Here is a 23449-nt window from a genome sequence, read left to right as displayed (position 1 = left end):
GGGTAAGGGGTAGGAGGTAAGATGAGATATATCAGTGATTCTTTCTTTTAAGATTTTATTTATTTATGAAAGAGAGAGAGAGAGAGAGAGAGAGGCAGAGAGGCAGAGGGAGAAGCAGGCTCCATGCAGGGAGCCTGAAGTGGGACTCCATCCCGGGTCTCCAGGATCACGCCCTGGGCTGAAGGTGGCGCTAAACCGCTAAGCCACCAGGGCTGCCTATATCAGTGACTTAAAATTTATAATTTAATGAGGTCTACTTATAGTAGCATCTACTTCATATATTCATTTAACAATTATTGAATACCAACAAATATTGAACCTATTAAGCAGTGAAAATGCAGCAGTAAACAGAATGGGCAAAAATTGTAATCCATGGTGCTTGCATACTAGTGTGGGGAGACAGATAAATATGCAATAAATGAAACACATGATATACTATGTCTGATGGAAACATTTAATGGTTTCTTTTATACTTAAAGAAATGCTAACATTTAATATCAGAATTCTGTGTAGTTCTAATTGAATATAATTATTTGGACATTAGATTCTCCTGGTTTGCCAGCTAGTGCTAACGCTCATCAACTCTTCAAAGGATTCAGCTTTGTTGCAACGTCTATTGCAGAAGAATATAAAATCACTCCTGTCACAAGTGCAAATGTGTTACCAATTGTTCAGGTAAATTCCACTTAATCAGATAATTCAATATAGGGATAACTATGTTTTTCAGTTATTGCTAATGGATTTACACGAATTTAGGTGATTTTTAACTTCTTAATTTATCTCTGTATATAATATGATTTAAATATGTCTCTATGATTTGAGAAAAATACATTAGTAGTATCCTTTAATTAAATTTATGTAGTGTCTTCTGACAAAAATAATGGAATAACAGTGTTTAAGCTGGTTGGTTTGTTGTTTTGGCTTTGGGGATCTAAAAAACCTAACATTTAGGATCAGCTCAGAATCTCCTTAAACAATTTGCAAATACTGATAAAACCTCTCTCTATAATGATTTTTTAAAAGATTTCAGGCTGATGCATATTTAGGAGAGAAGATAAAAACTGTGAAAATATTTCATTCTCCTTAATATTTTACCTTAAAAAATAGATAAATGGAAATGCTGCACAATTTGCTGAAGTATATGAATTAAAAGAGGATATTGGTGTTGGCTCCTATTCTGTTTGCAAGCGATGCATACATACAGCTACCAACATGGAATTTGCAGTGAAGGTATTATCTCTGAGCCTAACTTGTTTGTTTGTTTTTATATATATAAGTTAAATTAAAGGTTAACTGACAAACATTTTTCAATGGAGCAAGTGGAGATAGCAAAGATGAGAGAGGAAGAGATTTTTCTCAAGTATCTAAATTCCAGTCAGTTAACATATATGGTAAAATTAGTTTCAGGTGTAGAATTTAGTGATTCATCACTTACATATATCCCCCAGTGCTCATCAAGATGGGGGAAGAGTCTTAAGACTTAATATTGTCATTTGAATTTATTTTGGAGGAATGGTATATTTCATAATAGTCTTGTTTTAGATAGCTTTATTTTAATATAGTATAAGATTGTGTAATTATGATAATTACTGTTAAATTTGGATTACATTATCAGTTGGCATAGCTTCAGTTAAGTGGAATATAATTTTAAGGAAAGTGTTCTGGGTTTTTTTAGTGTTCTGTTTTTTTTTAAGTTTCTGTTATAGGAAATTTTTAAATGTTAAAATAATGTGAAATAAGCATCAGTCTTGAGTTTTAAGTGTTTGCTTAAAATATAATTATATTGACTATATTTCATTCATTTTTAGACAAAGACAATAATTTGGTTTTCTCTGAGAATTTTCTTAACTTATTTCTTAGATCATTGACAAAAGTAAGAGAGACCCCTCAGAAGAAATTGAAATTTTGATGCGCTATGGACAACACCCCAACATTATTACTTTAAAGGATGTAAGTATTTAAAATCTATGTATCAGCTAAGCTAATGAAGTTTTGACACTTTTTCTTTTTGAAATTATTCATTTTTATGGTATATTCTACTTTTATACTATAAAACCTCAAAACTCTTAAATTTGCCACTTCACTTCTTTTTTTCCCCTGTGATTCTGTACTCCTACCCTTCTTTTACAAGATCAAAAGGGAACATGATGGTTGGTAAATGACAGTGTCTTGACGGCTTGAATATATTCTGGCTGGTCAACTAATCAACATTATAAACAGCACCATTTATTATCCTGTAGTAGCTTAAATATAGAAGATATAGGAGAATTAGAATTGCCAAATTCTAAAATATTTTACTTTCTTGATTATATAGCAAATGGCTATAGCATTGTGGATTGCTCCTTGAGTGAAACAGTATTATGCATTTTGATTAGTAATTTGTAAGCAGTATTTTGTTATAAACACACACACACATATATGCACACATATCTGTATACACAGATATCTCACATGCACTGAATGAAATGGTACACGTAGTTTTCTTATTTATTCTCCTTAACATAGTATTTGAATTTGACAAATATTTAAGACACCATATTAGATAATGGACTGTGAGGATGATATTTAAAAATGATGTATTTACTGCCAGAAGGAAGATGGTTATTGGTAGAGAAGTGGCTATAATATAGTCAAATAGAGGATAGATGCCATTTGACAGACGCAGAGATCTGTTGTTCCATTTATATCAGTTGATGAAGCATAATGCACAACTTCAAAAGTTAATGCAATGATATGTTTAACATGGTTTCAAGACAGTGTAGAAAGTTATTTAGCCATTTTAATCTTCAGTGTAGACTATACTATATTAACAGTAACGGGATGATGTCCTTTAATAACAATAGAGGTTCACTAGAAAAGGAAAGTAAATATAATTTCAAAATTTCATATTTATAATAATATTAATTTTTTTTAGGTTTATGATGATGGTAGATATGTTTACGTTGTTACGGACTTGATGAAAGGAGGAGAACTACTTGACCGTATTCTCAAAAAAAAATGTTTCTCAGAACAAGAAGCTAGTGATGTACTGATTGTAATAACTAAGACAATTGACTATCTTCATTGTCAAGGAGTAAGTTGTAGTTATATTCTCCTCTTCAATTTTGGGACTTATAAATCTTCATAAAATTATATCTAGGAGATGCCACACAAAATGAGTTTTTGAACAAATGAACTGTTTCCTGTAAATATATTTTTTAAATTTTATTATTGGAGTTCAATTTGCCAACATATAGCATAACACCCAGTGCTCATCCCACCAAGCGCCCTCCTCAGTGCCTTCCCAGTCACCCCAACCCCCCGCCCACCTCCCTTTCCACTACCCCTTGTTCATTTGCCAGAGTTAGGTGTCTCTCCTGTTTTGTCATCCTCATTGACATTTTCACTCATTCTCTCTCCTTTCTCCTTTATTCCTTTTCACTAATTTTTATATTTCCCAAGTGAATGAGATGATATAATATTTGTCCTTTTTCGATTGACTTATTTCACTCAGCATAACACCCTCCAGTTCAATCCACGTCAAAGCAAATGGTGGGTATTTGTCATTTCTAATGGCTGAGTAATATTGCATTGTATACATAGACCACATCTTCCTTATCCATTCATTTTTGATGGACACCAAGGCTCCTTCCATAGTTTGGCTATTGTGGACATTGCTGCTACAACATCGGGGAGCAGGTATTCCAGCATTTCACTGTATCTCTCTCTTTGGGGTAAATCTCCAGCAGTGCAATTGCTGGGTAATAGGGCAGATCTATTTTTAATTCTCTGAGGAACATCCACAGAGTTTTCCAGAATACACCAGTTCACGTTCCCACCAACAGTGCAAGAGGGTTCCCCTTTCTCCACATCCTCTCCAACATTTGTTGTTTCCTGTCTTGTTAATTTTCCCCATTCTCACTGGTGTGAGGTAGTATCTCATTGTGGCTTTGATTTGTATTTCCCTGATGGACAGTGATGTGGAGCATTTTCTCATGTGCTTGTTGGCCATGTCTATGGCTTCCTCTGTGAAATTACTGTCCATGTCCATTGCCCATTTCATGATTGGATTGTTTATAGATCCTGGATACTAGCCCTTTATCTGATAGGTCATTTGCAAATATCTTCTCCCATCCTGTAGGTTGTCTTTTAGTTTTGCTGACTGTTTCTTTGGCTGTGCAGAAGCTTTTGATCTTGATGAAGTCCCAATAGTTCATTTTTGGTTTTGTTTCTCTTGCCTTCGTGGATGTATCTTGCAAGAAGTTGCTGTGGCCAAGTTCAAAAAGAGTGTTGCCTGTGTTCTCCTCTAGGATTTTAATGGAATCTTGTCTCACATTTAGATCTTTCATCCATTTTGAGTTGCTCTTTGTGTATGGTGCAAGAGAGTGGTCTAGTTTCATTCTTCTGCATGTGGATGTCCAATTTTCCCAGCACCATTTATTGAAGAGACTGTCTTTTTTGCAGTGGATAGTCTTTCCTCCTTTATCGAATATTAGTTGACCATAAACTTGAGGGTCCACTTCTGGATTCTCTATTCTGTTCCATTGACCTATGTTTCTGTTTTTGTGCCAGTACCACACTGTCTTGATGACCACAGCTTTGTAGTACAACCTGAAATCTGGCATTGTGATGCCCCCAGCTCGTTTTTCTTTTTTAATATCCCCATGGCTATTCGGGGCCTTTTCTGATTCCACACAAATCTTAAGATGATTTGTTCCAACTCTCTGAAGAAAGTCCATGGTATTTTATAGGGATTGCATTAAATGGGTAAATTCCCCTGGGTAACATTGACATTCTCACAATATTAATTCTGTCAATACATGAGCATGGAATATTTTTCCATCTCTTTGTGTTTTCCTCAACTTCTTTCAGAAGTGTTCTCTAGTTTTTAGGGTATAGATCCTTTACCTCTTTGGTTAGGTTTATTCCTAGGTATCTTATGCTTTTGGGTGCAATTGTCAATGGGATTAACTCCTTAATTTCTCTATCTTCAGTCTCATTGTTAGTGTATAGAAATGCCCACTGACTTCTGGGCATTGATTTTGTATCCTGCCACGCTACCAAATTGCTGTATGAGTTCTAGCAATCTTGGGGTGGAGTCTTTTGGGTTCTCTATGTAGAGTATCATGTCATCTGCGAAGAGAGAGAGTTTGACTTCATCTTTGCCAATTTGCATATCTTTTATTTCTTTTTCTTCCTTGATTGCTGAGGTGAGCACTTCTAGTACTATGTTGAATAGCAGTGGTGAGAGTGGACATCCCTGTCTTGTTTCTGATCTGAGGGGAGAGGCTGTCAGGTTTTCCCCATTGAGAATGATATTTGCTGTGGGCTTTTCATAGATGGCTTTTTGGATGCTGAGAAATGTTCCCTCTATCCCTACACTCTGAAGAGTGTTGATCAGGAATGGATGCTGTATTTTGTCAAATGCTTTCTCTGCATCTATTGAGAGGATCATTTGGTTCTTGTTTTTTCTCTTGCTGATATGATGAATCACATTGATTGCTTTACGAGTGTTGAACCAGCCTTGCATCCCGGGGATAAATCCCACTTGGTCATAGTGAATCATCTTCATAATGAATTGTTGGATCCCATAGGCTAGTATCTTGTTGAGAATTATTGCATCTGTGTTCATCAGTGATATTGGTCTATAATTCTCCTTTCTGGTGGGGTCTTTGTTTGGTTTTGGAATTAGGGTGATGCTGGCCTCATAGAATGAGTTGGAAGTATTCCATCTCTTTCTACCTTTTGGAACAGCTTTACTATAATAGGTATTGTTTCTTCTTTAAATGTTTGATAGAATTCCCCCGGGAAGCCATCTGGCCTTGGACTTTTGTGTCTTGGGAGGTTTTGGATGACTGCTTCAATTTCCTCCCTGGTTATTGGCCTGTTCAGGTTTTCTATTTCTTCCAGTTCCATTTTTCATAATTTGTGGTTTTCCAGAAATGCACCCATTTCCACTAATTTAGTGGCATATACCTGCTCATAATATGTTTTTTTTATTATTTTTTTATTTTTTATTTATTTATTTTTTTTTCATAATATGTTTTTAAAATCGTATGTATTTCCTTGGTATTCATGGTGATCTCTCCTTTTTCATTTGTGATTTTATTAATTTGAGTCTTTTCACTTTTGGTTTTAATAAGGTTGGCTAAAGGTTTATCTATCTTATTAATTCTTTTAAAGAACCAACTCCTGGTTTTGTTAATCTGTTCCACAGTTCTTCTGGTCTCTATTTCATTTTGTTTTGCTCGAATCTTTATTAATGCTCTTCTTCTGCTGGCTTTAGGATCTATTTGCTGTTTTTTTCTCTAGCTCCCTTAGGTGCAAGTTTTATCTTTTGTATTTGAGTTCTTTCCAGTTTTTGGATGGATGCTTGTATTGCGATGTATTTCCCCCTCAGGACTGTTTTTGCTGTATCCCAAATATTTTGAACGGTTATATCTTCATTCTTATTAGTTTCATGAATCTTTTTAATTCTTCTCAAATTTCTTGGTTGACCCTTTCACCTTTTAGCAGGACGGTCTTTAACCTCCACATGTTTAAAAACCTTGCAAATTTCTTCTTTTGATTTAGTTCTAGTTTCAAAGCATTACAGTCTGAAAATATGCAGGGGACAATCCCAGTCTTTTGGTATCAGTTAAGACCTGCTTTGTGAAGCAGGTCTATTGTGGTCTATTCTGGAGAAAGTTCCATGTGCACTTGAGAAGAATGTGTATTCAGTTGCGTTGGGATATAAAGTTCTATAAATATGTGTGAAATCTATCTGGTCCAGTGTATCCTTTAAAGCTCTGGTTTCTTTGGAGATGTTGTACTTAGAAGATCTGTCCATTGCAGAAAGCGCTGTGTTCAAGTCTCCTAGTATAAGTGTATTATTATCTAAGTGTGTTTTAACTTTGGTTATTAATTGATTGATTTACTTGACAGCTCGCATAAATATTGATTATTGTTAGGTCCTCTTGTTGGATAGATCCTTTAAGTATGATATAGTGTCCCTCTTCATCTCTTACTACAGTCTTTGGGATAAAGTTTAAATTATCGGATATAAGGATGACTACCCCTGCTTTCTTTTGAGGACCATTTGAATGGTAAATAGTTACCCAACCTTTTATTTTCAGGCTGTAGGTGTCCTTACATCTAAAATGAGTCTCTTGTAGACAGCAAATAAATGGGTCTTGCTTTTTTATCCAGTCTGAAACCCTGCCCCTTTTGATGGGGTCATTAAGCCCATTTACATTCAGAGTTACTATTGAAAGATATGAATTTAGTGTCATCGTGATACCCATTGAGTCCCTGTTTTTGTGGTTGTGTCCTTGGACTTCCTCTTTCTTTTACAGACTTCCCCCTAATATTTATTGCAGAGCTCGTTTGGTGGTCACATATTTTTTCAGTTTCTGCCTATCTTGGAAGCTCTTTATCTCTCCTTGTATTCTGAATGAGAGCCTTGCTGGATAGAGTATTCTTGGCTGCATGTTTTTTTCATTTAGGACCTTGAATATATCCTGCCAGCCCTTTTTGGTCTGCCAGGTCTCCGTGGAGAGGTCTGCTGTTAACCTAATACTTCTTCCCATAAATTTTAGGGATCTCTTGTCTCTTGCTGCTTTAAGGATCTTCTCTTTTTCTTTGGAATTTGCAAGTTTCACTATGAAATATCAGGGTGTTGAGCGGTTTTTATTGATTTTAGGGGGGATCTCTCTATCTCCTGGATCTGAATGCCTGTTCCCCTTCCCAAGTTAGGGAAGTTCTTAGCTATAATTCGTTCAAATACACTTTCTGGCCCTCTGTCCCTTTTGGCACCCTTTGGAACCCCAATTAGAGTTTTCCTTCTGAGGCTGTCTTTACTTCCCTTAACCTTTCCTCATGACCTTTTAATTGTTTTTTTCTTTTTTTCCTCAGCTTCCTTCCTTGCCATCAACCTGGCTTCCATGTCACTCACTCGATCTTCTACCTTTTTAAGCCTCATCATTAGGACCTCCAGTTTGGATGGCATTTCATTTAATTAATTTTTAATTTCCACCTGATTAGATCTAAATTTTGCAGTCATGAAGTCTCTTGAATCCTTTATGCTTTTGTCCAGAGCCACCAGTAGGTTTACAATTGTTCTTCTGAATTGGCTTTCTGACATTGAATTGTGATCCAAATTCTGTAATTCTGTGGGAGATAGTACTGTTTCTGATTGTTTTGGGTGGATTCTTTCTTCTCTTCATTTTGCTTGGTGCAGAGTGGCTAAAAACAAGTTTTACTGGAAAAAGGAAGGAAAAAGGGAAGAAAAAAAGGGGAGAAACAAACAAAAAACAAGAGGGGTAGCCTCTGATTCTGTATACTGTAAGTCCCTCCACTTTCCCTGTAGCTTTCCAGTGCTGCTTCGTCAAGAACTTGCTCTTCCCTGTCCTTCCAGCTGGTCTATTGGGGGAGAGGCCTGCTGTGATGATTCTGCCAGGTGTACAGTTCAATGCTAGCTGTTTATCCTGTGAGGCCCCTGCTCTCTGGTGGCCCTACTCAGTCCCAGGCACAAGGTGACACCAGGAGGAGGAACAACAGTGGCTGTGGCCAGCTCTCCAGCTCTGGAGTCAGCTCCAGCGGTAACTACCGCAGTCTCCCAGTTCACAGGGAACTGGATGCTCCTGGAGCAGGGGCAGCAGGAGCGTCCTCACTGTCGTGTGTCCTCCTGGCCTCCACTTGTCCCAAGGGGAGCGCCGAATCCTGGGCTGTGTCCCCGGTGCCTTGTGCTCCGGGGCCTGTGCTGCTGGAATCTCGTTCCCAGGTCCAGGTAGTCTCCTCTGTGTGGAGCTGCCGCCTGAGCCGCTGCCTCAGCTGTTCCCAGCCATGCTGTAACATATATTTCTATAAAGAATATTCTAATAAAACTCATAATATATTAAAAGTTTAGATATTGGAAATTGGGTAATACTTTATTCTCTTCACTCTGCCTGTTTCCCTGATTTAAAAGCATATTAATTTAAAAAAAATGGTTTGAATTTAATTGTATCTAACCTTGACTTTGAAATTATTAACCTTAATCAAACTTAAATAGTCAAAAGAAGTGTCCAGGGAAATGTTGTATTATTCAAATTATGCTGTATCTTATATATAAATTTCTGGCAGTAAAAGAACTCTGTATCTTTTGGGGGGTTTAGGTGTCATTCAATGTTACATTATTTTCATGTGTACAACAGTGATTCAACAACTCTATACATTATGTTGGACTCACCACTACCATTCTGGTAGTTTTAAGGTGATACCTCATTGTGTTGATTTGCATTTTCTTGATGATGAGTGATACTGAACATCTTTACATGTGCCTGTTGGCCATCTATGTCTTCTTTGAAAATATGTCCAGAGGACTATATATCTTGACCTTGCCAACCCCTCTTCAAAATACAGTAACAAATTTGGATTCTAAACATTTGAAATATTAATATATTAAAATTTGTGGTGGATGAGCAGGCCTGTTATTTTGCTTCCAATATCTTCATAAAGAAAGCAAATGAATTATGAAAAAAGGTCAATTTTATTATATACAGCTATACAAGGAAACAGTCACAAATAATTTAAAATTTTAAATTTGAATAAGTTGTAATAGTATATATGTACTCACTTAAGTATAAACAGTTAAAAAATGGACAATTCAGAATTAGCACAGTGAAAATTCAATAGAGGCCCTTCTTAAAATTAAGAAAAATAAGCCAGTACTTATTGTGTGGTTTAAGAGAGAATATTTTCAATATTTTGAAATATAAACTACATAGTGCTAAAGGAATAATTCTACTATAGTTTAATCCTTGATTGTCTTCATCAACACTATAAAATAAAGGGTGATCAGGATTTTTGAGAAAAGTTAAATAACTATTTTTTATTATTTTAGAAACCTTCAGATTCTTACATCAATTAAATAAACCAATGACATATTGAGCATTTCTACATGCCAGGCATTGTAAAAAGTGTTGCAGATTCAAGCATGAGTAAGACTTGGTCCTTGTCTTTTAAAAACGTTTAGTGTAGTAAAGTGCTGATCAAAGATACATGAAGTAGATAATATTAGTAGGAAAATCATCACATAGAGAAATTCAGAATATTTTCCATTTCTAGCATTTCATTTGGTTTTAATTGTTTTTGTTTTTCTTCTGAGAGTTTCTTTTTTTTCCTAAAGATTTTATTTATTTATTCATGAGAGACACAGAGAGGGAAGCAGAGACATAGACAGAAGGAAAAGTGGGCTCCCTGTAAGGGGGCCCGATTTGGGACTCAATCCCCAGACCTGGGATCAGGACCCGAGCTGACGGCAGCTGCTCAACCACTGAGCCATCCAAGGGTCCTTTTTCTGAGAGTTTCATGCATTGAAAACATGGCTGTGTTTTACTTCATTAATATAGTTATAATAGCCACTTTATTTTTAATATTTATTTTATATTTATTTGTTTTATGAATTTTGAATCATACCTTTTCATTGAGATATAATTGGCATGCAACGTTATGTAAGTTTAAGATGTATAACGTGTTGATTTGGTACATTTATGTATTGCAATATGATTACCACCATGACATTAATTAGCACCTTCATCACTTGTAATAATAACCATTTTAAAATCCTTGTCTGTTAGGTCCAATGCGGTTCATCATGGGGTTGAGATTGCTTTATTTTCTCTTTTCTTGAAACTTTGTTCCATTTTCTCAGTTCTTTGTATATCAGATAATTTCGGATTATATACTGCACATTTGAATATTAAATTATGGAAGTTTTTTGTATTGTTATTTTTTCTTCAATGATTGTTTTGTTTTGGTGGATAATTTTCAGGTCAGGGTTTGCACTGGAAACTCTCCTTTTTGAGCAGCAGCTCTGGTTTTTGTATCTTTTGTCTTTGTATGATTTACATTGAGCCTCTTCTATACATTTGTGATTCAAGGGTCAGTTGTAGCTCTATTCCTTACAGACTTCCTCCCAAGCATTCACTGTTTCCTAGCATCTCTTTTCCATTCCTCCCAACCAGAAAGACTGTGGGCTTTCCCATATGTGTTTTCACCATCTCTGTGTGACATAGGAATTGCACTTAACCCTAGGCTAAGAGCCACAGATATAGGAAACGTACTTATAGCTCCCTATGTTCTTTCCTTCAACAAAGTGCATACTTCCCATTAGAGTCAGTCTGCCTCTCTTTATTCTCCAGTACCTTCAGGTAGTTGATTTTTTAATTGTATGCAAATTTTAGAGCTGTTTACTGTGGAGCGGAGAGTGTTGAGTAGGGTCTTAGTCCATTATTTCCAGAAATGGAACTGAGAATTAAGTTTTGATATTCTGAGAGTGGAAATGATTTAAAAAATTGATGGCTTGGATGGAAACTGGGACATTTATTGGACAGAGATCATTTCTTCTGTATGCTTCAGGCTGTCAAGGCTATCAAGGTTGGAGAAAGTGTCATTTTTAAAATTTTATGATTTAGAAAGTTCCTTCTCCTGGAGTTATTTTAACTTAAAATGTTTTATTTCATAGATGTTTAGTTCACTATAGAAATTTATTTTTTTCTTTTGTGTTTAAGGTTGTTCACCGTGATCTTAAACCTAGTAATATCTTATATATGGATGAATCAGCCAATGCAGACTCCATTAGAATCTGTGATTTTGGGTTTGCAAAACAACTTCGAGGAGAAAATGGACTTCTCTTAACTCCATGCTACACTGCAAACTTTGTAGCACCTGAGGTATTCTTTAAAATCTTAATATTGGCTTTCTGTTATTTTCCTTTAGCTGAATATATATGATGTCTTGGATATGTTACAATTGATAGGTAAAAGCTGAGTTATCTTATCCTTTCCCAACTATAAAGCTCTTTAAGTCAGTGAATTCTGATAACCCCTAATGTAAATATTCAGACTAGTAACTTGCATCTGGAAACAGCCTGAATGTATAATCATCAGACTACTCTTTTCTGTAGGGTTATATAATAGCATCAGAGTCATACCTTTTTAGAGCTGGGATGAAGAATAGAGATAACCCCATCTTCAACATATTAAATATTCTAAATGAAGAAATTGATGCTAAAAGTACTTAAATGACTTATTCAAGACCCAGCATTCATATAGTAATAAAGCCGGGATAGATTTTCAGATATTTTGGTTTATGCTGAGCAAGAGGTAATTTATGTTATTTAACATTATACATAACATATAAGGGCAATGCCACCCCTGATTATCTTTAAGATATAATTCCTGGAGAAAACAGCTTCACAGGGATCTTTATAAGCGGAGGGTTTTTTCTTGGCAAATAACATTCATATGTATATCTTACAGGGAAGAGTAGGAAAGGTGAGTCTGGAGAGGTTAAGGGGTATAAGCTTCACATTTTCAAGCTCCAACAGTCAGTTCTAATACTGGGGGTGGGAGCTTTGACAGTAGCAATCCCCACAGCAGTGAAAGTATATTTGACAAAAACTGAATTGGGGGCACTTGGTTGGCATAGTCGGTTGGGTGATCAACTCTCGGCTTTAGCTGGGGTCATGATCTCAGGGTTGTGGCATAGAGCCCCATGTCAGGATCCTGCTCAACACGGAGTCTGCTTAAGACTCTCTCCCTCTCTTCTGCCTTGCCCATTTCTCTCTCACTCTAAAATAAATTTTATTTTTTATTTTTTAAAAGATAAACAATTTTATTATTGAATAAGCATTAAACCAAAATGACACATTCATGGATAAGCAATTTGTTCAAGAGACCAAAAAGAAATCTCACTCTTTTATATAACTATATGGACACAATCCATTCAATAAATAAAGTAGATTTTGCAATTTGGAGTCAAGTGGCAGCTGAAATTATGCCCATCTCCTCCCCGGAAATCAGGAGATACAGCATTACTTTCCTTGGTGATTACATTTCAAAGAGAAGGATCTCACCTCCTTGTGGAAGTATTCCAGAGTTTTGAGACTGTCTAGAGGTTTATTTAGCCATTAAAAATATTTATATGCATTCGAAAAGGACAGAGAAAGGAATTCCATGATATATTATCATACAGAAAGTCTTTCTTTTCCAAAATTTCACTTGACCCATTTTGGATTTGATCTTGAAAACTGAGTTCTTTCCTGTTCACTGATCCTTTGCTGAAGAGGAGAAGTTTGAAAGCATTTCATTTTGCACATCCATTTAAAAATTATCCAAAAATCTCATTCATTAGCATTAGGTATCCTTGTACTCACATTAATTAGTTCAAATTAGTTTTTCCACATACACAAATATTTTAAAAAAGGGAAATGGATATTTTAAACTGAGGGACACGTTCCAGAGTCTCAGCAGTTTCTATCATTCCCTGTAAGATTTTTTCATTATAGTCATCCAGTCTTTGTTTAGACTATAGAATTTGAAGCAAGTTTTCACAAAGAAGCTTCATTAATTGCAAAAACCTTTTTGTGTGTGGTTGTGATGTTTTTTTTTTTTCTCCAAAACACATATATACACACTCTCTCTCCCTGGTTTGCCAGGAAGGAAAACTTTTAAAAATTTTCATTGTCTCTTCAATCCATCTGTTAGTGAATCAGTTCAGGCTTCCCTTTGAAAAGAACGGGGAAAATGTCAGCAGCTGGTGGAACATCTGCATGTAGAGATGGGACATACACATTATTCTACATTTTTAAGGATTTTTTATTACCGTGATGAGTCAAATATGGGCCTTTTAAAATTTTTTTATCATTGGAGTTCAATTTGCCAACATATAGCATAACACCCAGGACTCATCCTGCCAAGTGACTCACTCACTGCCCATCACCCAGTCACCCAATCCCACGCCCACCTCCCCTTCCACTACCCCTTGTTCATTTCCCAGAGTTAGGTGTCTCTCATGTTTTGTCACCCTCACTGATATTTTCACTCATTTACTCTCCTTTCCATTTATGCCCTTTCACTAATTTTTATATTCCCCAAATGAATGAGACCATATAATGTTTCTCCTTTTCCAATTGACTTATTTTACTCAGCATCAATACCATCCAGGTCCCTCAAAGTCGAGGCAAATTGTGGATATTTATTGTTACTAATGGCTGAGTAATATTCCATTGTATACATAGACCACATCTTCTTTATCCATTCATCTCTCGATGGACCAAGGCTCCTTCCACAGTTTGGCTATTGTGGACATTGCTGCTATAAACATCGGGGTGCAGGTGTCCCGGCGTTTCACTGCATCTGTATCTTTGGCGTAAATCCCAGCACTGCAATTGCTGGGTCATAGGGCAGATCTATTTTTAACTCTTTCAGGAACCTCCACACACTTTTCCAGAGTGACAGCACCAGTTCACATTCCCACTGAAAGTGAAAGAGGGTTCCCCATTCTCCACATCCTCTCCAACATTTTTTGATTCTTGTCTTGTTAATTTTCCCCATTCTCACTGGTGTGAGGTGGTATCTCATTGTAGTTTTGATTTGTATTTCCCTGATGGCCAGTGATGCAGAGCATTTTCTCGTGTGCGTATTGTCCATGTCTGTGTCTTCCAACGTAAAATTTCTGATCGTGTCTTTGGCCCATTTCATGATTGGATTGTTTGTTTTTTGCTGCTGAGTTTAGTAAGTCCTTTATAGATCTTGGATACTAGCCCTTTATTGGATAGGTCATTTGCAAATATCTTCTCCCATTCTGTAGGTTGACTTTTAGTTTTGTTGACTGTTTCTTTCGCTGTACAGAAGGTTTTGATCTTGATGAAGTCCCAGTAATTCATTTTTGCTTTTGTTTCTCTAGCCTTCATGGATGTATCTTGCAAGACATTGCTGTGGCCAAGTTCAAAAAGGGTGTTGCCCGTGTTCTTCTCTAGGATTTTGATGGAATCTTGTCTCACATTTAGATCTTTCATCCATTTTGAGTTTATCATTGTGTATGGTATAAGAGAATGGTCTAGTTTCATTCTTCTGCATGTGGCTGTCCAATTTTCCCAGCACCATTTATTGAAGAGACTATCCTTTTTCCATTGGATAGTCTTTCCTGCTTTGTGGAATATTAGTTGACCATAAAGTTGAGGGTCCAATCTGGATTCTCTATTCTGTTCCATTGACATATGTGTCTGTTTTTGTGCCAGTACCACACTGTCTTAATGACCATAGCTTTGTAGTACAACCAGAAATCTGGCATTGTGATGCCCCCAGATATGGTTTTCTTTTTTAAAATTCCCCTGGCTATTCAGGGTCTTTTCTGATTCCACACAAATTTTAAAATAATTTGTTCCAACTATCTGAAGAAAGTCCATGGTATTTTGATAGGGATTGCATTAAATATGTAAATTGCCCTGGGTAGCATTGACAATTTCATGATATTACTTCTTCCAATTCATGAGCATGGAATACTTTTCCATCTATTTGTGTCTTCCTCGATTTCTTTCAGAAGTGTTCTGTAGTTTTTAGGGTATAGATCCTTTACCTCTTTGGTTAGGTTTGTTCCTAGGTATCTTATGCTTTTGGGTGCAATTGTAAATGGGATTGACTCCTTAATTTCTCTTTCTTCAGGCTCATTGTTAGTGTATAGAAATGCCACTGAATTCTGGGCATTTATTTTGTATCTTGCCACACTGCCAAATTGCTGTATGAGTTCTAGCAATCTTGGGGTGGAGTCTTTTGGGTTCTCTATGAACAGTATCATGTCATCTGCAAAGAGGGAGAGTTTGACTTCTTTTCCAATTTGAATGCTTTTTATTTCTTTTTCTTGCCTGATTGCTGAGGTGAGCACTTCTAGTACTATGTTGAATAGCAGTAGTGAGAGTGGATATCCATGTCTTGTTCCTGATCTTAAGGGAAAGGCTCCCAGTGTTTCCCCAATGAGAATGATATTTCCTGTGGTCTTTTCGTAGATGGCTTTGAAGATGCTGAGGAATGTTCCTTCTATCCCTACACTCTGAAGACTGTTGATCAGGAATGGATGCTGTATTTTGTCAAATGCTTTCTCTGCATCTATTGAGAGGATCATATGGCTCTTGTTTTTCTCTTGCTGATATGATCAATCACATAGATTGCTTTACGAGTGTTGAACCAGTCTTGCATCCCGGGGATAAATCCCACTTGGTCATGGTGAACCATCTTCATACTGAATTGTTGGATCCCATAGGCCAGTATCTTATTGAGAATGTTTGCATCTGTGTTAATCAGGGATATTGTTCTATAATTCTCCTTTTTGGTGGGGCTATGGGGCTATGTCTGGTTTTGGAATTAGTGTGATGCTGGCCTCATAGAATGAGTTTGGAAGGACTCCATCTCTTCCTATCTTTCCGAACAGCTTTAGTAGAATATGGTTTCTTCTTTAAACCTTTGATAGAATTCCCCTGGTAAGCCATCTGGCCCTGGACTTTTGTGTCTTGGGAGGTTTTGAATGACTGCTTCAATTTCTTCCCTGGTTATCGGCCTCTTCAAGTTTTCTATTTCTTCCTGTTCCAGTTTTGGTAGTTTGTGGCTTTCCAGAAATGTGTTCATTTCTTCTAGATTGCCTAATTTATTGGTATGTAGCTGCTTCTAATAAGTTTTTAAAATATTTTCTTTTTCCTTGTTATTGCTGGTGATCTCTCCTTTCTTATTCATGATTTTATTAATTTGAGTCTTTTCTCTCTTCTTTTTAATAAGGCTGGCTAATGGTTTATCTATCATATTAATTCTTTCAAAGAACCAACTCTTGGTTTTGTTAATCTGTTCCACAGTTCTTCTGGTCTCTATTTCATTGAGTTCTGCTGGAATCTTTATTGACTTTCTTCTTCTACTGGTTTTAGAATCTATTTCCTGTTTTTTCTCCAGCTCCTTTAGGTGCAAGTTTTATCTTTTGTATTTGAGTTCTTTCCAGTTTTTGAATGGATGCTTGTATTGCGATGTATTTCCCCCTCAGGACTGCTTTTGCTGTATCCCAAGGATTTTGAATGGTTGTATCTTCATTCTCATTAGTTTCCATGAATTTTTTTAATTCTTTCCTAATTTCCTGGTTGACCCTTTCACCTTTTAGCAGGATGTGTTTGAAATCCTTCCAAACTTCTTCTTGTGATAGAGTTCTTGTTTCAAAGCATTACATTCTGAAAATATGCAGGGGACGATCCCAACCTTTTGGTGTTGGTTAAGACCTGCTTTGTGACCCATTATGTGGTCTATTCTGGAGAAAGTTCCATGTGCACTTGAGAAGAATGTGTATTCAGTTGCATTGGGATGTAGAGTTCTGTAAATGTCTGTGAAATCCATCAGGTCCAGTGTATCATTTAAAGCTCTGGTTTCTTTGCCGATGTTTTGCTTAGAAGATCTGTCGTCTATAGAAAATGCTGTGTTCAAGTCTCTCAGTATAAGTGTATTTTTATCTAATGTGTTTTAACTTTGGTTATTACTTGATTTATTTACTTGGCAGCTCGCACAATAGAGGCATAAATATTGATGATTGTTAGGTCCTCTTGTTGGATAGATCCTTGAAGTATGATATTCTGTCCCTCTTCATCTCTTACTACAGTCTTTGGGATAAACTTTAGTTTATCTGATATAAGAATGGCTACCCCTGCTTTGTTTTGAGGGCCATTTGATTGGTAAATGGTTCCCCAACCTTTTTTTTTCAGGCTGTAAGTGTCCTTACATCTAAAATGAGTCTCTTGTAGACAGCAAATAGATGGGTCTTGCTTTTTTATCCAGTCTGAAACCCTGTGCCTTTTGATGTGGTCATTAAGCCCATTCACATTCAGAGTTACTCTTGAAAGATATGAATTTAGTGTCATCATGATACCCATTCAGTCCCCGTTTTTGTGGATTGTTTTCTTGGACTTCCTCTTTCTTTTACAGACTCCCCCCACTTAATATTTCTTGCAGAGCTCGTTTGGTGGTCACTTATTTTTTCAGTTTCTGCCTATCTTGGAAGCTCTTAATCTCTCCTGGTATTCTGAATGAGAGCCTTGCTGTATAAAGTATTCTTGGCTGCAAGTTCATCTCATTTAGGACCCTGAATATATCCTGCCAGCACTTTTTGGCCTGCCAGGTCTCCATGGAGAGGTCTGCTGTTAACCTAGTACTTCTCCCCATAAAGCTTAGGGATTTCATGTCTCTTACTGCTTTAAGGATCTTCTCTTTATCTTTGGAATTTGCAAGTTTCACTATGAAATATTGACATGTTGAGAGGTTTTTATTGATTTTAGGGGGGATCTCTCTGTCTCCTGAATCTGAATGCCTGTTTCCCTCCCAAGTTGGAGAAGTTCTCAGCTATCATTTGTTTTACTATACTTTCTGGACTTCTGTCTCTTTCAGTGTCCTTCGGAACCCCAATTAAACATAGATTTTTTCCTTCTGAGGCTGTCATTCATTTCCCTTAACCTATTCTCATGATGTTTTAATTGTTTTTCTCTTTTTTCTCCAGCTTCCTTCCTTGCCATCAACTTGTCTTCTGTGTCACTCGTTCGTTCTTCTACCTCGTTAACCCTCATCGTTAGGTCCTCCAGTTTCTCTTGCATCTTATTTAATTCATTTTTAATTTCTGCCTGATTAGATCTAAATTCTGCAGTCATGAAGTCTCTTGAATCCTTTATGCTTTTTTCTAGAGCCACCAGTAGGTTTATAATTGTTCTGCATTGGTTTTCTGACATTGAAGTGTAATCCAAATTTTGTAATTTTGCGGGAGAGAGTACTGTTTCTGATTCTTTCTTTTATGGTGAGTTTTTCCTTCTAGTCATTTTGCTCAGTGCAGAGTGGCCAAAAACAAGTTGTACCGGAATAAAGAGAAAAAAAAGAGGATAAAAAGGGGCGGGGAAGGAAACAGAAAACAAAAAACAAGGGGGGAGTATCCTCTCATTTTATATACTGTAAATCCCTCGACTTCCCCTGGAACTTTGTAGCATTGCTTGGTCAATAACTTGCTTTTCCCCTGTCCTTCCAGTTGGTCTTCTGGGGGAGCGGCCTGCTATGCTGATTCTCAGGTGTGTGCACCTGGGGGAGCTGCCCCTCCGCTGCCATGTGCATAGCTCAGTGGGAGCTGTTTATTTTTTCAGGCCCCTGCTCATTCCCAAGTACAAGGTGACATTAGGAAGGGGAACAACAGTGGTGGTGGCTAGCTCTCCAGCTCTGGAGTCAGCTCCCACAGTAACTACCACAGCTCCCAGTCTGCAGGGGCCTGGATGCTCTGGGGCGTGGGGGCATGGATCTGCACAGCTTGGGGCTGCCCAGTGGTAGAAGCGCCCTTGCTGCCCTGTGTCCTCTCAGCTTCCGCCTTTCCCGGGGGGAGCACCAGATCTTGGGCTGTGTCCCCCATCGCCCTTGGCTCCAGGGCCTGCACCGCTGGAATGCGCTCCTGGGCCGCATAGCCCCCTCCACACGGAGCCCCTGCCTGAGCCGCGGCCTGAGCTGCTCTCGAGGCCCGGCTGGGCACTCTGCAGCCCTTTAGGGAGCTCAGCCCACGGTGTGTGGTGCGCTCTCCCCCGGGGCCCAGTTCCTCTATTAGTTCCCCTGGGAGTCTGAGGGCATCCCTGCCCCTTCTGGGATCCTGCCCGACCTCCTTGCGTGTGCTTTTCTGTCCAGGAAGATTTGTAAAGCTCCTGCTTCTCTGGGACTGGGCTTTCCTGTCCTAGGGGCACTGGCTGCAGGGCCTTAGCTCGGCTCCTCGCAGGGGCTCCTCCCCTTTGGATGCTTTTTTATTTCTTTTTTTTTCCGTCTTCCTACCTTGATAGAAGCGTGAATTCTCCTCACTGTAGCATTCCAGCTGTTCTCTCTTTAATTCCCAGACCGAATTCGTAGGTTTTCAGGATGATTTGAAAGTTATTTAGGTACTTTGGTGGGGACAGGTGACTTGGGGGCCCTACTCTTCCGCCATCTTGCCCCCATAAAGTATTCTTGGATGCATAGTTTTCCCATTCAACACATTGTAGATATCATGCCCCATTTCTGTGGCAAGATCTGTTGCTAACCTCATTTTGCTTTCTTTGTAATTTAGGGACCTCTTTTGCCTTGCTCCTTTTTTTTTTCCCTTGCTCCTTTTAGTATTTACCTTTATCCCTATATTTTGCAAATTTAACTATGATATATCTTGATGTTGGCTTTTTTATTTTGTTGATCTTGATGAGTATTCTCTTAATTCCTGGATTTGGATGTCTGTTTCCTTCCCCAGATTAAGGAAGTTTTCAGCTATGATTTCCTCAAATAAATCTTCTTTCCCTTTTTACCCTCTCTTCTTCTTCTTCTGGGATGCCTATGGTATGAATGTTATTATGCTTCATATAGTTGCTGAGTTCCCTAAGTCTGTATTTCTGATACAATATTTTTCTTTCCTTCTTCTTTTCAACTTCAGTATTTTCCACAATTTTCTCTCTTCATCCTTATTTCCTGCTTGTGGTCTTTATATCTAGTCGTTTCACATCTCAGTTATACAGTATTTATTATATTGGTTGGGCTAGATTTTAGGTCTTTTATCTCTGTAGTAATGGACTGCCTGATGTCTTCTATGCTCCTCTCAAGCCCACCGAGTTTCTTTGTGATTCTTGTTTTAAAATATGGCTCAGACATATTACTAATATATCCGCCAATTAGTTCCTTGGCTATGACCTTTTCTTATTCTTTATTTTCACATGAATTCCTCCATCTTGGCATTTTGTCTTCTGTGTCTTAGGAAAGCCTATTATTTTTCCTGCTCCTGAGAGTAATGGCTATATTAAGAAGAGATCCTATACTGTTCAGGGCCTGGTGCTTCAGGAAGCATTTCTGGTTTATGCTGTGTGTACTCTGCTATTGTTTTGGCTATTCTTTTCTCCAGGTCTGTCCTCTGCATAGTTTCACCTTACCTTCCATGGAGAGTGTTTAGAACTTGTCCAAGGTGTGGTGAGTTTTAAGTAAGTATGCTTTATTTTGCATGTTTAAAGAGGACAGATCCCATTTCCACTAGATCTGAAGGTTTGCAATACTTTATGGTCAGTCAGTTTGGTATGTACTTGGGAGGGGGTGTTGTATTGATCTTCTAGGGTAGGGGCCTACTCCTACTTTGGTTCTCAGGAATACTTGCTCTTGTGAAAAAGCACCTGTAGAGCACATGGAAGACAGGGCTCAGTGTAATTAGTTCATGCATCTACTGTGATTGCTATGCTGCTCACTGAATCCCAACTATGCTGATGGTTGGGAGGGAGATGATATCAGTTAGTACTCTTGTCCTCTGAAGAGGGATGTTTTCACCCATAGCTGTTCAGTTCACCCTCACAGAAGAATTAACAGTCTCTCCTTGTGTGTCCTAGGCATCCCTCATATCCCTGCTTTCCCTCTTTCTCTGACCTGTCTGCCCACCTGGTGGTACAGTGCTCCTGTGTTTTATCCACATACCAGCTGGTTTTCAAGACTCCAATGATAGGAACCCAGCATGGCCTTGAACCACACTGATCCTCAGAAGAGTGTCTGGTGCTGGATTGTCTCAGAAGGGCAGTCATACAAGTATACAGGGGCTTAGAATTTACAAAACAGCAAATGCTGGTGTCTAGGTTAGCTGACCTCAGCAGGTGTCTTGGCTCTTATGCTAATGAGCAAGGCAGTGCAATGGCACCTGCCAACTCTTTTACCCCTGAAGGGCAGTGCCATTTCTTCCAAATGCACTCCATAAAGGGTAACTGTCTCTCCCTGTACAATCTCAGCTCCTCTTGTTTTCCCAGTCAGTGGTTTTCAGGAAGTGTTCTTCTTGTACAATCCCCTGTGCATTCCTCACTCTTTCTTTCTTTCTTTCTCTCTCTTCTCTATCACCAGGGCTCCCTCCATTCTGCAGCTCCCGTGATTCTTTTCTTCCCCAAATCACGTCTCTGTATTTCCCAGCATCCATGACATGGCCTCTTTTCTCCCTGTAGTTGTGCAATTTGTTCTGTCAGTCCTCTCATTGATTCCTAGGATGTTCAAAATAATCAATTTGAGATTTATCTAGCTCTTTTAATGAGATGAGGCAAGCATGGGATCCCCTTACTATCCTACCATTTTAACCCTTCTCCCTTTAGCTGTGAAGGTTTTCAAGTGGGTACCTGGAGACCACTTCTCCATAACTAGTGCTTCAAATATGTTTGGGTAGTATTTGTATTTTTCAGAATACTTTGGTGTTTTTTTAATTATTTATTTATTCATGAGAGAAAGAAAGATAGAGAGAGAGAGGCAAGGACACAGGCAGAGGGAGAAGTAGGCTCCATGCAGAGAGCCCGACATGGGACTTGATCCCGGGACTCCAGGATCAAGCCCTGGGCTGAAGGCAGGCACTAAACCACTGAGCCACCCAGGGATCTCTGATTTCAGAATACTCTAAAAGGTTTTATTAGCAGTGCTAAAGCCTCTGCTAGCAATAAATTAATATCTGTAATTTTTATGAATGAAATACAGAAGTTCTGGGTAAGATTTGTTTCTAAAGTTTCAAACCTTTTCAAAAATTGTGATAAAGTATATGGAACGCATTATCTTTTAAATTAGAATCACAAAGATTCTAGTATCCATGCAGATACTTGAATAAGAAAAAAAAAAAAAAAAAAAAAAGATACTTGAATAAGTAATAGCACTTATGGGGGTGTAAATTCACTATTTCATCACAGTAAATAGCGTCCTTATTTGCTAAGAGATATTCTTTTTTAAAAAGATTTTATGTATTTGACAGGAGGACAGGGAGGGGTAGAGGGAGACGGACAAGCAGACTCTACACTGAGTGGAAGCCCAATGTGGGGCTCAATCCCATGACCCTGAGATCATGACCTGAGCTGAAACCAAGAGTCGGATGCTCAACTAACTGAGCCAATCAGGCTCCCTGCTAAGAGATATTCTAATTAATACAATTTTTGTTTATTAGTAAGGAAGAAATATTTGTTCACTTTTTGATATGCATCAATTTGATCAACCTCCTAAGGTTTACTTCATGGATGTCCTTTTCTTATACCTGTGTTGCAAAAATTAATATATCTCCAGAAATACTTTATTCTTTATAAAAGCAAACACATGATATTTATCTACTAATATTTTTTGTCTCCTGAAGTCTAAAAATGATCCTGACTTAAAGAAACCTAAAATAAATTGGGTGGAATTTGTTTGATGTGAATTGTTGAGCTATACCTCATTTTTTATTAGAGCCTTTGTGGTCCCTACTGTTATTTACATAAACCAGTTATATAAGTATTTTGATATTAGCTTTTCAGGTTTGTACTCGTTTGTTCTTATAGTACACTTCAACTAGGAAAATTATATCTTGAATTTTATGTCAAGTAGGTACTCGTTATTCACGTCTAGTAATTGTTAAAGCCAAACATTAGTATTTTTAGCCTTTTATAAATGAAATGTCCATGCTGCTTGTTATGTAATTCCTACTGTTAATGTATTATAATATTTTCATTCTTTTTATGCCTAAAAATTTTAGCAGTGGGTTTATTTTTAAGTTTTAAGTTTTTATTTAAATTCCAGTTATTTAAAAAATAAATAAATTCCAGTTATTTAACATACAGTGTAATATTAATTTCAGGTGTACAATATAGTGATTCAGTATATCCATATAACTTTTGTATTTTCAGAATACTTTGAGC

At 37.6% G+C, this 23449-nt stretch overlaps 1 protein-coding gene across 5 annotated transcripts in view; it reads left to right on the top strand.

Annotated features, from left to right (window-relative positions):
• The window catches only part of RPS6KA6 (ribosomal protein S6 kinase A6), a 195448-nt gene that overhangs the window by 147094 nt on the left and 24905 nt on the right, over positions 1–23449 (top strand). For 4 of the 5 annotated variants that reach the window (XM_049107593.1, XM_025431853.3, XM_049107591.1 and 1 more), the window contains 5 exons: positions 545–675; positions 1108–1230; positions 1861–1950; positions 2915–3073; positions 11511–11672. In XM_049107593.1, coding sequence (XP_048963550.1) covers positions 545–675; positions 1108–1230; positions 1861–1950; positions 2915–3073; positions 11511–11672 — 665 coding nt within the window. The remainder of the gene's footprint in view (positions 1–544; positions 676–1107; positions 1231–1860; positions 1951–2914; positions 3074–11510; positions 11673–23449) is intronic. The other variant, XM_049107594.1, reaches the window with a different exon arrangement.

This window comes from Canis lupus, chromosome X, assembly GCF_003254725.2.
Source record: "Canis lupus dingo isolate Sandy chromosome X, ASM325472v2, whole genome shotgun sequence".
Classification (NCBI taxonomy): domain Eukaryota; kingdom Metazoa; phylum Chordata; class Mammalia; order Carnivora; family Canidae; genus Canis; species Canis lupus.
Note: the sequence above shows the minus strand (reverse complement) of the source record. Positions and strands in the feature narration are given on the sequence as shown.